General features: G+C 36.8%; 1 protein-coding gene across 2 annotated transcripts in view; it reads right to left on the bottom strand.

Moving 5' to 3' along the window:
• trpc3 (transient receptor potential cation channel, subfamily C, member 3) overlaps window positions 1-15853 on the bottom strand; it is a 150424-nt gene extending 134571 nt beyond the window's left edge. For both annotated transcript variants that reach the window (XM_039751247.1, XM_039751248.1), the window contains exons 1-2: window positions 15442-15853; window positions 81-846 (exon numbers count right to left, since the gene is read on the bottom strand). In XM_039751247.1, the coding sequence (XP_039607181.1) occupies window positions 81-846; window positions 15442-15596 (921 nt within the window). In that variant the 5' untranslated portion in view covers window positions 15597-15853. The remainder of the gene's footprint in view (window positions 1-80; window positions 847-15441) is intronic.
• Between the last annotated feature and the right edge of the window lie 230 nt (window positions 15854-16083).

Genomic DNA, 16083 nt, shown 5'->3' with positions numbered 1-16083 from the left:
AAATTTCCAAACATGGGTTATAACTAAAAACAAATCCCAGCATAAGAAGGTAGCCACAATTGAAATATTTGCCATCTTACCTTAAATTCCTTTTCAATATTTGCCAGCTTTGCCAGTTCATTGCTGAGCTCCAGAGCAGTAAGTACTGGGTCTTCACTGGACAGCGACAAATAAGCTGGGCTAGCCAGCCCTCTATAGGCATTAATCCTGGACCGGGAATGGCTGAAAGAATCATTTCTCTGTTTTTCCATGCACTCATTGCATTTGCAGAAATAGTCATGAGGCCTCTCAATACGAGCCCCTTTCATAAGCAGCATGTGTACAACCTCGTATTTTTGGCAGTGGGCAGCTAGAATGATTGGAGTAATGTCAGGAGAGAATCTAGTTCCATCTTCATCATAGGAATAAAAGTCATCATCATGTAGTTCGCAGGGGCTGAGTGTTAAGCGTTTACTTGCTGCAAAGGCTGGGTGGTTCAGGATGGCTTCAACGATTCGGACATATCCTTTGCTGATAGCAAGAAGAAGTGCGTCACCAATACGTGCCAGGTTGTCTCTCTTCAGGAGCAACTCTGTCACTTCCAAATGCTCATTTCCGACTGCCAGCTGTAGACCATTTTGACCCATATAGTCAACACAGTTGACATTTAAGGTCCTGGATTCTTCCAACATCTTGCGCACAACAGGAATATTGCCATACTCAGCAGCATCAAGAAATCTTTCCTCTTCCGTTGTCAGGCTGGTACCCCTGTTGTTAAACATAAATGCAGGACCTCGCACAGCCTGCCTTCGCCCCTTCTCCCTCATCATTGTTAGTCTTCGCTGTGCAGGATTATTGTCAGCCGGTCTTGAAAACAAGAATGACAGAAGGTTAGCAGATTCACCCTTCAAGTATTTCTAAATGGAAAAATAGGCTGTTAATAACAAATACTTTGAAACATTTAATTCCTGCCAAAGAAATAAAACTTTAATTAGATCTTTATTGTCATATGCATTTTACCTTTTAATTTCTACCTCTAACCTCCTAACTCCTCTATGGAAATTATTCTCCCATCCATCCATTTATCTATCCGTTTTTCAAATGAATTTTTCCATTATATATAGTTGAAGCAGCCAATCCAGACAGAATTATGTACAAGGAAAGATTTAGTCATGAATGAGATGGTAGTCTATCTCAGGACAATCACATAATCACATTTACTTGTACTGGGTCAAAATATAATCACCAGTTAACAAGAACGTCCTAAGAATGTTGCAGGAGACCAAAATATTTGGAGAAAACCCATGCTGGTATGACTTAGTTAAATAGGGAAGGTAAAGCCATAAAAGATCCCTCCTCATAACCACAAATGGATATCTAAAAAAATTGACAGTAAGAAGATTCAAACAAAAACAGAATAGCAAAAACTAGGGCAGGTAATTTAAACTAAATTAATGAAAGGAAGGAACAAAATTAACCTTAAAAAAAACAAAAAGGAGAACAAAAGAGATCCAAAGCCAAAATTGACAAATTTAATTAAAAAAAAGTAAAACTAGAAATCTTTAAACCATATTAAACTATTACAATCTAAACTATTAATTCACCAAAACTGAAGCAGCAAACAAAACTATTACATAAAAAAAACATGCAATGTCAGAAATTTCAAAAAACGACTTAAGATTTTCTAAGGACCTAATCTGAAGTAGAAGAAAGCCAGAGGTAATGCAACAACAAGGACCTGTGGTAGACTAAGATCTTTTACAGCGCTATAGATTGACATCTTTTATCGTTCCCTTCAGTGATTGCAGCCCTAATTCCACCTACACTTGAGGGACCTAAGTCTTCTCATGGTTGACTCCACATTAAATTAGTTTAGTTAATTACAGGATAAAAAGTCAAAATAAAAAATAAAATGAGTAAAGCTGGAGGAGAGGCATGAATGAGAATCTAACATGTGCAAATGCAAGTAAAACCTAACAAAGGCAAAACAGACAGTCCTCACAAATCAAACCTCTTTAGATCCATGAGACCGGTCTAACTACTTTGCCCACCTCATTAGAACATATTATGTAAATATATATTCACAATCTGTTATGTTATTTTTTCTGGAATCTTTATCCTGGCTCTGTATGAATTCTGTCACTAACAACATTAAGTACAGGTCCACAGAGGTCTGATCTACAATATATTTGTATGTTTCAGCCAAAAACAGCAACTTTAGATTAAACACCTATCAAACACTGGAAAAGTATTCCTGATGTGGCACACAACTCTTTAATAACTGGTAGAAGCTTATAATTGAAATATATTTAAGAAGAGAGTTTCATTCCACAAAAATGCTCATTAAAATATACTGTGTTAAATATTAAATTGAAAATACAGCTAATTGTGAACTCTACTAACATTGATAAGATCAACAAAAATAACAACAAAATCCAATCTTTAAACATTGACTGAATACTTTTAGTTCTTTTTCCAGAGGAGGACTACCTTATTAATAGTGGACTCTCATAGATTCTTCAATGCAGCATGATTAGATTATGATATTTTATTTCTGATGCTGTTTTCTTGTGGTTACTATACCATTATCATCACCATTTTCATCTTTGGTTCTTCATTTTTTTCTCAAGGTATAAAAACACAACTAGTTTGGCTACAGTCCTTCACCTCCAAAGAGACAAAAAAATCAAGTTAGGAACCAAGCCTGTATTGGTCATCAGTATACTACAGGGCACAAGAATATGTCCAAATAGTTGAAGCCATCCTGAACCACCCAGCCTTTGAAGCAAGTTAACTCCCACTCCACCCTTGCATACTACATAACAATGACTTTTATTCCTATAATGAAGTTGGCACCAGATTCTCTCTTAACATCAAGCTAATCATTCTAGTTGTCCACTGCCAAAAATACAAGGTTGTGCACATGCTGCTGGGAAAAATGAAGGTTTTTACTTTTCTTTCACATCTTCCTGAAATAAATGTTTGTCTTTCTTGCAATAAATGCAGGAGTTTTTAGTATACTAATACATAATAATAACTACTTTTATCTAAAAAACAATGATGTTCTTTGTGAAAGGTGAAATACAAAATAAAGATTGCCCAGAGACCTCACATACAATGTTTATTGATAAATAACTAATTTTTATCAAAGAATCAGAATTGAAACCTAGGTACCTGAAGCTGCAAAGTAGCAGTTGTAAATCCTATTATTACCCAATCAGCTATATGCAAAAATGGGGCCTCTGACTGCTTTCTTGCCAGGAGTAGAGATATAATTAGCAAAAATAAAACATTTCCACATCCCATGCCAGTGTGAGTAGGTATTAGGTGCTAGAGTGCATATACTATATTCCCAATAACTGTAAAAGTTGCAAGAACATGAGTGACAAGAGAGTGTGGCATCCTATTAGGAAGTCTGCAGGATACTCCTAGTGTATGAGAGGGCAACATGTAACCCCAAGCAAGGATGAGTGATGCCTTGAGAGAAACAGTGAAGCTCTGAAGAAGTAGCAGAGGCCATGCATTACAATGACATAAAGGTGTGCCATGCCTAGAAAAACTGTGACATTGTTACCAAAAAGATTAAGAAAATAAAGTTGGAAGTTGTCCTGAAGGCCTGATCTTAAAAAGCCACAATGAGCTCAAGGATGGAGGGACTCAAAGAGCAAAAAGAGGGCCTCTGAACTGGTGGCCCTAATCTTCGTACAGCTGCCTCAGCCTTGTTGGAGAACAGAAGAATATTTCCAAGCTAGAATACGTCTAAACTGAAGATAGAGTCAAGGCCCCCTTGCAAGAAGCAGGGAGATTGGGGGTACTGTCAAACTGACAAAAATGGGTGATAAGAGGAACACTTAAATTTGTGGTACTGAGGATTGAAAAAGTAGGAAAGCCAAAACATGTTCAGTAAGAGTTTTCTTTCCTGTTTGTTTACTTAGACACTTTATATTCTTCACTGACTCATTCTTCTGTTTTGTTTTTGGTTAAACAAAATGATTCTACTTGATATTTTGTATTCCACTGTTCTAAATATGGAGAACTGCCAGCGCCACTCTCATAAAATATCTTATTAACATCATTATTAATAATGAAGATTACTATGCAAATATTTAAATGTGCACTCAATGAAGTTTTTGACTGTTATGAAAATGTATCTAAGATAGGCTTCTGTTGCCTATTAATCTAAAATTGAAAAAGTATAATGAGAGAATGGATTCTGAGAAGGAGGTAAATGTATTGCTACTTTTACCTGTTTCATGATGTACTCTATAAATTATGTAAGCATACTGCACCTGAATAACCTTTATGCTTATTCAGTGTCCACAGATGTGCAACATCTCTATATATATAAAATCCAACGTCAGTCTGACTGTCCGCTTTTCACAAGAGAACTACTTAACGGATTTAGATTGTTTTTTTTCTATAATTTGCTAGATTTTGTGACTACTCTCATCATAGTTCGCTTGTGGTACCGATATATTCGCGCAAATCCAAGACAGAGGCTACAGGCCGAGGGGAGGGGGAAGCGTGACGTCAGGAGTGTGGAGTCAGTCTACCTCTGTGTTTTGGAGCGTACCTTGCCTCCATTTAGCTAGTGATACCTTTTTGTTTATTGATTTTTAAAGTTTGTCTTGTTTCACTACTACGTGGGCAGAGCCATGGGGAACAGCTAGTATAATATACTAAGAAGTTGTGAATTTTTGATTTCTGGAGTAACAGATGGAAGATGACATACATTATTAACAGCACCAAAATTTTCCATCTTCAGTTGAAAAATCACAATATTATTCTATGCTTTTTTCGCCTCCAACAAAATCATAAAGGTGTATGTTGGAGGCTTGGCCATTTCTTAAGGAACCAACTTTTTTAAAAAAGTCACACTCCACAAAAACACATATACAGTAATCCCTCCTCGATCGCGGGGGTTTGCGTTCCAGAAGCCCCCGCCATAGGTGAAAATCCGCGAAGTAGAAACCATATGTTTGTATGGTTATTTTTATATATTTTAAGCCCTTATGAACTCTCCCACACTGTTAACATTATTAGAGCCCTCTAGACATGAAATAACACCCTTTAGTCAAAATTGTAAACTGTGCTCCAGGACAAGACAGAGATGGCAGTTCTTTCTCACAATTAAAAGAATGCAAACATATCTTCTCTTCAATGGAGTGCCGTCAGGAGCAGAGAATGTCAGAGAGATAGAGAGAGCGTGACAGAAAAGCAAACAATCAAAAAATCAATACGTGCTGTTGGGCTTTTAAGTATGTGCACCACGATAAAGCAGCCGCAAAGAAGGGAGCAATGTGAAGGTAGTCTTTCATCATTTTTTAGAGTAGCGTCCGTATCTTCTAGGCAAACAGCCTCTGTCCAAACCACCCCTCTGCTCACACCCCCTCCATCAGGAGCAGAGAACGTCAGAGAGAGAGAGAGAGAGAGAGAGCGCAAGATTAAAGCAAACAATCAAGAAATCAATACGTTCTTTAGGGCCACCGCGATAAAGCGGCATTTCTTAGAGGAGCGTCCATATTAGGCGCAGAGAATGTCAGAGAAAGACAGAGAAAAGCAAACAATCCGCTCGGGAAGCACATCGTATATCATTGAGGAGTTTTAGTTAATATGTAATACATGCTCTGATTGGGTAGCTTCTAAGCCATCCGCCAGTGGCGTCCCTTGTATGAAATCAACTGGGCAAACAAACTGAGGAAGCATGTACTTTAAATTAAAAGACACATTGTCCGCAGAAATCCGCGAACCAGCGAAAAATCCGTGATATATATTTAGATATGCTTACATTTAAAATCAACGATGGAGTGAAGCACGATATAGCAAGGGATCACTGTATTAAATGTGAAGAGGTGATGCTGTGTTCTGTTTGTTAAACGTAACACCAACACTTGATTTTGTTTTCCATTAATTTGGAAATAAACAAGACAGGCAATTTACAGTTTTCCTTTTGTCATGGAAAATGGCATGCAGTTGATGACACGCATATAATTGTGTTACAGCTGTTTTTGTGAAGGAGTTGAAACTGTTCCAAAAACTATTCATGTTAATCAAACTAATTACTAATGTGTGAAAAGCATGATGGTGCTGTGTTAGTGCCTGTAAGTGCTAGGTTTAGATTTTGGCCCAGTCCCTGTCTGTATGGAGTTAGTATGTTTTCCCTATGTATACATGTTTTTTATTTTTCTCAAATGTTCTTGATTATTTCCAAATGGGCCCAGTGCAAAGGAGTGTGTTCTCCAAAGGAGTGTACTAATTCTATTCTCTTCCTTGCAATTTTGTAATCAACTAATATAAGCAGGATCAGAAAATGGGCTGTCCAAAGCAAAATGGATAAAGCTTAGTGAATAAATAAACCACATCTTTACACATTAATTAATTAATGGTGTACACAAATCACACTAATCAAACTTAAAACATTGTTCTTTTGTTATCAATAGTTTGTTATCAAATATTTACTAGTAAACATGAAAAGCAGTATAACTTGATAAATATACTGTATATGCTGAAATTCATCATCAGTAACTGTAAATTTTGAAGCATTCCTGAAGAAAAGCCAAGCAGAGCTATGTGTTTATTTTTTTAAATCACATGATCCCTATTGGAAGATGAAGATTAGCCAAGTGTACTCTGACTTCACACTTGCAGATTTTGTCTGATATACTATATGTTATTTAAACAGTAGATGAATGGATAGTTTGCTGGCGATAAATATTCAGTTTCATCCATTTATCTTATGAACCTACTTAATTCATTAAGGGTTCCAAGAAGCCCATACTGCAGAATGAACCCTGAAAAGAAATTCATTAATCACTGAGTGTACTGATGTACAAAACCACACATCTTTGGAAATACGTGGAGAAAAAAAAACAAATGAACACAGTTAGCCCAGGCAAACTCCCCGCAGACAGCGATTAGGTCATTACTGTAGTGCAGTATGATGAATCTGTGAGGGAGCTACACTAAAAACAGCACCACCATATCAGAGTATTCATTTTCATGAGTCAAGGTAATAAAATAATTTGTGATTAAATTAACAAATGAATACTGAACATTAAAAACAAGTCGACAATATTAGGTTTAGAATATATATACAAAATTATATCAAAATTAACAATATATTTAAAAAATTTAACGGAAAGAACAAAAGTCTGATTTAGCATAAGCTATTCTAATTCAGGGTGTTCATCAGAAATGCAATGATTTGCTTCATGAGGTAGAAGTATAATAAACAAGAATAGTTGTGTCAAATATTTGAAATATTGAAATACACTATGTGCTTCAATGTAAATGTTTTAAGTCTAAATATTCTCAATTGTAATAGAATTTGTAATTTTCACCCTCAGATAGGGTCCTTAGAGGGCTAGATCCCAAGTGAAACATTATAAATCAAAAACACCATCATATTTGTAATCATCCATCCATCCATTTTCCAACCCGCTGAATCCGAACACAGGGCACAAGGCAGGAAACAAACCCCAGGCAGGGCACCAGCCCACCGCAGTATTTGTAATCACTGACCTTGAATTAAAAATAACTTAAGGTACGGGTGTCAAACTCAATTTTACTGTGGGCTAAAAATAACACTTTACATATCCAAAAATTGGCAAGAATCAGCAGCAGGTTAAGAGATCATGGGGCTGCATACATAAATTTTACTAGGGTCCTATTATTTTACCAGAACAGATTTTAACACGCTGCAACCCAACAATGTTGCTTTAGATTTCGAATACAGTAAAGTGGTTGAGAACAGCAGGTTTTTGTTTAAACCTAATTCTGTTTTTTAATTGGACCTCCAGTCTAATGAGGTAAACAGTTATCTACCAGATTTTATGTTTTGAGTGTCAATGTAGAAATACATAAAATAACTGTTTTGTTTTTTTTTGTGTACCAAGTGTACCAAGAATTGATGTATGTTACATTGGAATCATTTAGTGTTCTTTTTCAACTTAGTATTTATAGTTTTCATTCTCCATTCTTTATGAATGACACATTAGTGAGGCTGACACTGAAGCAGTTGCAGCACTTCAGCATTCAGTATTGTGAAACCAGAGGGAATAAAAACTTGCAGCCATATGGAGTTGCCAGGACTGAGTTTGAAAACTACTGCTATAGTAAAGAAATTTACTAAATTATTTTTAACTATTAATTTATTACATTTTTTACTGTTTAGATATAACTTTAAGTAAATGCATTTTATGGGAATTATTTTACATTCTACTAATAAGTCATTCCTAACTGTTAAGGTGTAATTATAAATATCATTTTTACTTATGCAGTACTGGTTTCTTACCAATCTTATACTGTATGATACACACAAAAATAGTAACTCAGTAAATATTTGTATATATTTTGCACAAAATTGTCAACTACTTTATCAAAATGCATATTTGCAGAGCAAAGCATTCAATCACTAGACTTGCTGAACTAAATAAATGTTCTTGGGTTACAGTGGAAGGTAAATAGTTCTTCTTGACAATAGTAATGGGCTGTCTCATGTGCTTTTACGTCATCATTACTAAAAGAATCAGATGCAGCTTTAGTTTCTATATGTGCTTTTTGACACAACACTCTTCCGATGCTCATAACTGAAAAATTAGAAAAGAAACATCTGTTTTCTCTATGCACCATTATCCTTCTCTCTTCTTGCTTCGTTTTTCATTTTCCAATGCATACTGATGTTTCACAGTCTATGAAACGAGTGAAGAACTTTTCTAAACAACAGTGTAAAACAAAGTAAACAGCAAAGTCCATTGGCAGAATAATACCTTTGAATTCCTCAATCACCTCAGGTTGACCAAGTTTCTCACAGTAAACAAAAACTAGCATCATGAATACATATAATTCACAGCAGCAAATCAAGAACATGAAACTTTCTTTTCAAATACAAAATAGACGATATAGACCTGTCAGTTCCACTAAGGAGTAGTCAGTCCTTACACCCGAGCAGGATTGCCATATGTAACATGTTTTGAATACAGATGGCATGGGCTGCATTAAAATGGCCTAAGGGGTTGATATGGTCCACAGATCTTGACTTTGTTTGACACCCTTAACTTAAGGTAAAAACAAAATACCACAGATCTTTAAGAGCTCCAAAATGAATAATGATGTCCAATTTGCAAAGTTCAATTACATCTAAACATTAAACAGGCTACACAAGACAGTGCATGACAACAAACAGCAATCATTCACATTACAGACTTTTTATGTAGCATAGTTGTTGACAATCCTGTCTCACAAGGCTCTAAAATTCTAGACTTAAATTCAAATTCCGCACCTGTCAGCAGTGGAGAAGGTTCTATAATATTTGTGTTCTGCCCCAAGTTGTCTAGACTAATCTGAAAGACATGCAGATGATATTAACTGGTGAACAGACAACTATGTTTTAGGATAGTCTGGTGTCTATTCCATGTCTGGGTCCAGTTGAAAACTTGTTATGGCAAACTTTCTAAATAATTTTTCAGAAAATGAAATATTTGTATTGTATCTCTAAAATAAAAAATCCATAATTTATTAATTATTCCTTTTTTCAAACAATATCAGATGGAGACTTTCAATCAAGCTCTCTTATATAAATCTGTTGTGAACCATCTTGCCTCAGTTTCTCCTTCCATAAATATCATTACACCCATCTCATCCCTCAGACCCCTAGAAACCCTTCATCAACAGTCTCTGGGAAAGGGCTGGGAGGTGAGGAAGAAAAAACTGCCTCAGGATCAAACAAATAGCCCTATACATTTTTGAGAAAGAGACTATTTTCCAAAAAAAATACAAACTATCTTTGTAATTCAAGCTTGACAAAATTTTAAACAGGCACAATATCAGTTTCTATCATTTTAAGCTGTGTTAGAAGAACTGATAACTAAACGTGCATCATAGACTACAAAGTGCAACTGAATTACATAGTGGCTCATCCAGTAAGTTGCTAAATTTCATCTACAAAAGTGCAACAAGAAATCACCATAATAGGCTTCTTCAATGTCTAAACATATATATATCTGTCCATCCATCCATTATCCAACCTCCTATATCCTAACACAGGCATATGTATATATTGTGAGGGAGTGCCAGCCGTGTATCCCGGCCAACACCCCCAAACCGCCAGATGGAGTCATCCATGCAAAATGGAAGGGCCCCGAGTTCCAGCAGGGCATCATGGAACTTGTAGTCTTCCATCACAGCCTTGCTGGATTCCATGGGGGCCACCGGAGGACACTGCAGAGAGGCCCAGGGACATACTTTCCTTATAGCCCGGAAGTAATTCACAATCGCAGAAATGGAAGAAATGACATACTTCCAGGCTGAAAAAAAGAGGAGTTTTGATCTGACCCAGAAGTGCTAGGAATCACATGGACTGGGGGGATCAGAAGCATTTCCGGGTCTTTAAAAGGACTCTGGGAAATCCCAGCAGTGAGCCGAGTTGGGAGGAAGGGTGACTGAGCTGCTGGGAGTGGAGGTTTATTGTTATTGTGAATTATTGATTGATTGTATTATTAGAGTATTGTGGAGTAGTGGTGCTTTGTGCACATTATTATTATAATAAATAATAGTTCTGGACTTTTATGTGGTGTCTGACGAGTGGTCTGAGGGTTCAAGAGCGCCCCAATCTGTCACTATATATATATATATATATATATATATACCTTTGTAATTTTAGGTTTTAATCATTTAGCACCTTACCCAAGGCAGCTTTACACTGAGTGACGCTGCCACAAACATACACATATTAAATTGTATGATTTCTTCTTTCAAATGATATTATAAGCGTTTTTTTTTTTTTTAACTTCAGTACATTCAGCGATCCACTTTCATACAAATTAAACCTGTTTTATACTTGTAATTTATTGGTGGTTAATAAAAGAACAGTTACCACTTTTTTAATATGAAGCATTCATCATGTTAATCATATTTATTAAACATTATTGGCTTCCTGGATTACTGTATTTGGTGACTCATTATCTTTGTGTTTTATTGTAATGTAATTAATGGCCATTTCCACATTTAAAATTAAATGGGAAATATGATGAAAGGAAAATGAATGATTTATATGGAAGAAATGATGTAAATTTCATTGAATATAGTATTTCTACAGTTGTTTTTATATTATAAAAGGAAGTATAGAAATGACGGTAGTGTGGTAGTTGGTATGGTTGCCTCCGCATCCAGCATTCTGAAGTTAAAACCTGTTCCTTGCTTTTGTCTATATGGATTTTCTCAAGTTACTCTGTTTTCATACCACTTATTAAAAATTTGTAGGAAAGGATAGCTGGTGATTCCAAAATGGCCTTTATGTGAATATGGGCATCTGTGCAAGTGTCATCCTGGGCTGTTTCCTTTCCAAGCACCCAGTTTGTACAGGTCTGAGAAAGTTATTGTATGCTCTGTATGTTACATAGATAGGAATGACAATTAGTCTATCCATCCATTCACCCACTCATCTTCTATGCCTGCTTATTCCAAATCAATGTCATTAACAGCTGAAGCCTCACCTGGCACCATTGCACACATGGGAAGACTCAATCCCTGATAAGTTGTCAGTTCATACAGGAGAACATTCATGCATACACAAACACACTAGGCCAATTTAGCAGTGCCAATCAATCTAATCTGAAGTATTTAGGATGTGCAAAAACAACTAGAGTACTCATAAAAATCCTACTCCGGGAGATTTGTGCAAACTCTGCACAGTTAGTGACTAAACCAAGATTTCCAATCAGTACCCAGTAGAAAACAACTTCAACATCATATCATAATCTTTTCTGAAGCATGTTCTCCTTTATTTGATCTAAAAAATGCCAGCATTTATGTTATGAAATGACAAACCTACTTGAAATATTAATACTCATACTACACATAATATTCCAAATAATTTTAGGGTTGCTATATATATAAAATTCTAAATAAAAAAAAAATAATTACAGCCGTTCAGGAAACACTGTTCTTGTACTTTCACACTCTATAGCAAAGGATTTGTTTGGTCTTATCTGAAGCTACTCTGTGCAGTTTTTATGTGCTCCATGACAATGTACTGTAGAATATGCATTGGTGCATTATCTGTACCTTTGCTCCTTATCTGATGGTGAGCTATAATACAATACTTAGCTGTTTGTTTTAAATTCAAAATAATTATGAAGTTATTTTAAACCATTCTCTGGACTTTGGAAATATATAACACAATAATGTTTAACCCTAAGGCGCTAATACATTTTACAATTTACTTTGCACATTTTATAATAATAACTGTCATAAATCACTTAGCACAAATACTTATACCATGGAGGCCTAAATGTTCTCTATGTGTATGTGTCAGCTTTCTACCAGGTATTTCAGTTTTCCTCTAAATCTCAATTATGTACAGGTTAGGTTAGTTAGCAACCCAGAATTGGATCAAAATGAGAGAATACACGTTGTAAAAATGGTGGCTTATCGAAGATGGGCTCTTGCCTTGTACATGATGCTTCCAGGATAGGGTCTGGTTGCCCACTACCTTGAACTGGATTAAGAGAGTTTGATAATGGATGCAAGAATTAGCTTGAATGCAAAACATATTACATTATAAAGTAAATTTTAAATTCAAACTTTATAATAACTAAAGTACACAAACTGTCATTAATCTTTAGCAGACAGAAATACTTCTTCTTCACCCTTTAGAGAATACTCTGTAAGACCATCCTGCATAATTACCTCATAAGCTTCTCTGGACACTCACGGCCTGTTTGTCTAGTGATTGGTCATTGTGGACTTGCCTAAGAATCATCTATGGCAGATACACTTAATACTACAGTGAGAAGTTTTTACAAGGAGTCGAAGGAGCACAGAAAATGATTTATGAGGCCACAATGCCCAGTGCTGAGATTATTTTGTCATTCGCCTGTCTATCTATGCACAAAAGAAAATCTTCCATGACATGCATTTAATTAATGAGAATAGATACCTTTAGCTTAGACATCCATGTTTCATCTCTAGTGGAACTCAATATTAAGTTATTTAAGTTTAAGGATTATTCTATAATGTCACAGTGCAGTTTTCTATCCTCTTCATATCACTTTTTCATATGATTTCTGGCAGATACCTATTTAGAAGGTACTTTACTTCTTTTACATATTCATGTCAGATGAGTCTATAGGGCAGTAAAGAGGAATTACCAATGCCTTATAGATTCATACAGGATTAAAGTATTAAACTATGTCTAATTTGACAGTAAAGAAGCCTTCAGTCCCCAGTGACCCTGAATTGGATTAAGTTAATGTGAGAAGGAATGGATATATGGATAATTTGACAGGATCGCCGCAGCATAAAACAGATTCTGCAATGAGAATACAATAGCCATATCTTGGCTGGCTAATTAAATATCAAATAAACTGCATGTAAGAGAGAAAGGGAGTGTGGGGTTTATGAGGAGGGGGTGATTTTCAAAGGTTTATGTTGATCTCTCATGTCTACATTAGAAAACGATACAGTGAATAAATGAAAGTCAACCTGAAAAATAAGTGGTTTCAGCAACTGCCTTACAAAGCAGGGCCCCAAAAATAAATAACATTCTGTGTTTTTCTAAGTCATCTGAAAATGTATACAAGGATACTTTTTTTTTCAGACTGCCTAATTAATCCATCCGTTAATTTTCTGTACTCATTTCTTACAATACAGTACTAGGTTGCAGAGGGTCAGAGCCTTTACCAGGATAATTGGATTAAAGTCACGAAGTAACCATGGATGAGATGTATAACACAGTCACACAAACATCCCAAAGCACGCACACTGTGACAATATGGAGTTACTAGTCAGCCTAAGTCACGTATCTTTTTTTACATAGCATACTTCTAAGTAGATCATTCTCTTATTTCAACAGGTTATACATATTTAAAAAAACACTGATATCCTAAAAAGAGGATAAAATGCCTAATAAAAATCACATTCTCAAACCAGTTTTTAGCAATTTAGTGTCACAGGGTCTGGAATCTATCCTGGAAAACAAAGCAGGCAACAGTCCTTGACAAGGTGTCAGTTCAGCACAGGGTACAGATACACTGGGGCTATTCTGGAAACAGAAAGCAGCACCTTTGATTAAAAAAAAAAAACTAGGGGAAAACCCACACTGATACAGGAAGAATATGTAAACACCACACAGAAAATGTCTAGCAGAATTTAAAACCAGGACGCTGGATCTGAGAAGCAATACCACTATCCACTGCAACCAAACAATCCAAATAATCACAATATAAAAGCATATACTGTGATAAACTTAAACAAACAATGACTGATTAAGTCATATGATTTAATCTCTTCAACTTATTCCAAGTTGAACCTGCCTTAGTTTTAACGGAGGTCAAGACTTTTCTGGCTGTACAGGTCAAGACACCCTATCATTGGATCATACGGATAACAACAGATCTTTTCCATTTAAAAGTAAAGCCTTTCTATGACCTCTGTTGCTTTCTCCACGTTCTCTGTCTGATCGCAAATAAAAACCTGGAATGCCAACAAGAAACGCTTTTTTTTGTCATCTCGATTTTTAACTGTACATTCTTTTTCCGATTCCACTTCAAAAAATTGACAAAGTGACGAGACCGACGGGAAAACTACAAATTCCGTTTATTAATAGCGTATCGGGTGACCGTGAGAATATCCCGGCAGCAACGGGGCTCAAGAAAAGAACTTAAAAAATGACAACTCACAGTAATTTAAGTATATCCGTTTGTTCAGCTAACAGATGTAGTCGACTCCTGCTTCCCATATTGCTAGAGCTGATTCCGTTTCGCCGTCTGTAACTTTGCGTTAACGAGATTTGTATGTGAATAGACGATCAAAAAATATTTTTTTCATTTAAGTCTTATTTGCATTGACTTGTGTTTCATCCAGAGTTAATTCCTGCCTTATGCCCGATGTTACAGGGGAAGTCTCCGCTTCCCCGCGCCACCACACTAGGCTAAACGAGTTGAACAATTTAAGCACGGGTGGCTATTTGACGGGTCATAATCTTGTCTTAATTTATTTTAGGACTGCTAACAAAGGCTTGTTATCCCCTCCATGCTACCCGCGCTCGTACTTTGGAAGAGGTGAGATCAGAGAACGGATGGATGGGCTGATAGCGGAGGTTTCCTTAACCACACGAGTGTAAATTAATTTAATCGTTAAAATACATCGTCTATGAAACATTTTCTGCCATTGCATCAAAAAATCATCTTCCATAAAATGCCCAAAATCAAGTATGTTGCACGAGAACATTTCCAGGTCTGTGGCAAATGTTCGACCAAACGATGAAAAGTAACTCACGGCGCTCCACTCAACACAACCGATCGTCCTGTTGTTAGACCTGTTTCTCCCAGGTAAAGTTCCCGCATTCCCTTTAAAACCAGCTATTACTAGATGACCAATTTCCACACTTTTGCTTTACTATAACAAAGCTACAGTGGCGCAGACTACAAGGGACGCACCGGCAGCTCAGGCACTGTGACTTACGCGGCACACTGATAGTATCCGGAAGAATCCCGGACCGTTTTCACGGATTTCAAATAATGGGAGTCCAGTCCTCCATTCTCCTCCTTCCAGTCCTGTTCGTTGTCGTCCTCGGAGAATGAGACCCTCTTTTGATATTTCCTCCCTTTAGCTGACATTAGGGCAGCGAAGACCCCTTCCCCTGGAGTGTGCGTTCTGCTTCTCTCTGTCTCTTTCCTCCCTCGGTCTTGGTCCGTGTCTTATACCGGCTGCAGGATCCCTTCTATTCAAGATGCTCACTCCTCTCTAGTTGGAGCGAAGTGGAGCTGTGGGGAACAGCTGAGACGAGACCAGCCTAGCGCCCTCGTCAGCGGTCGCCGGAGGAGAGCAGCGCTCTGCCAGCAAATCACGGGCACGCAGCACCGTTCTGCTTTCATAAGCGACGGCGGAGTGAGGAGCACATGCAGTCCCAGGTTAAACTTTATTACCACGCCTCCCTCTGAAGATGGATGGAATGATCCACCTACCTATAACTGCAACAGACCAACAGACAGATGTGTATCCTTCTAGAAAAACAATGAATAGTAAGTCTTGTCAACTTATTAATTCTATTGTGCACCGGCTGATCATGCTTATGCCGCAATGGAACCCGTCATCTGGTATTTT

Source organism: Polypterus senegalus, chromosome 4 (assembly GCF_016835505.1).
Source record: "Polypterus senegalus isolate Bchr_013 chromosome 4, ASM1683550v1, whole genome shotgun sequence".
Lineage (NCBI taxonomy): Eukaryota > Metazoa > Chordata > Cladistia > Polypteriformes > Polypteridae > Polypterus > Polypterus senegalus.
The sequence above is the reverse complement of the archived record's forward strand: the minus strand, read 5'-3'. Positions and strand labels throughout refer to the sequence as shown.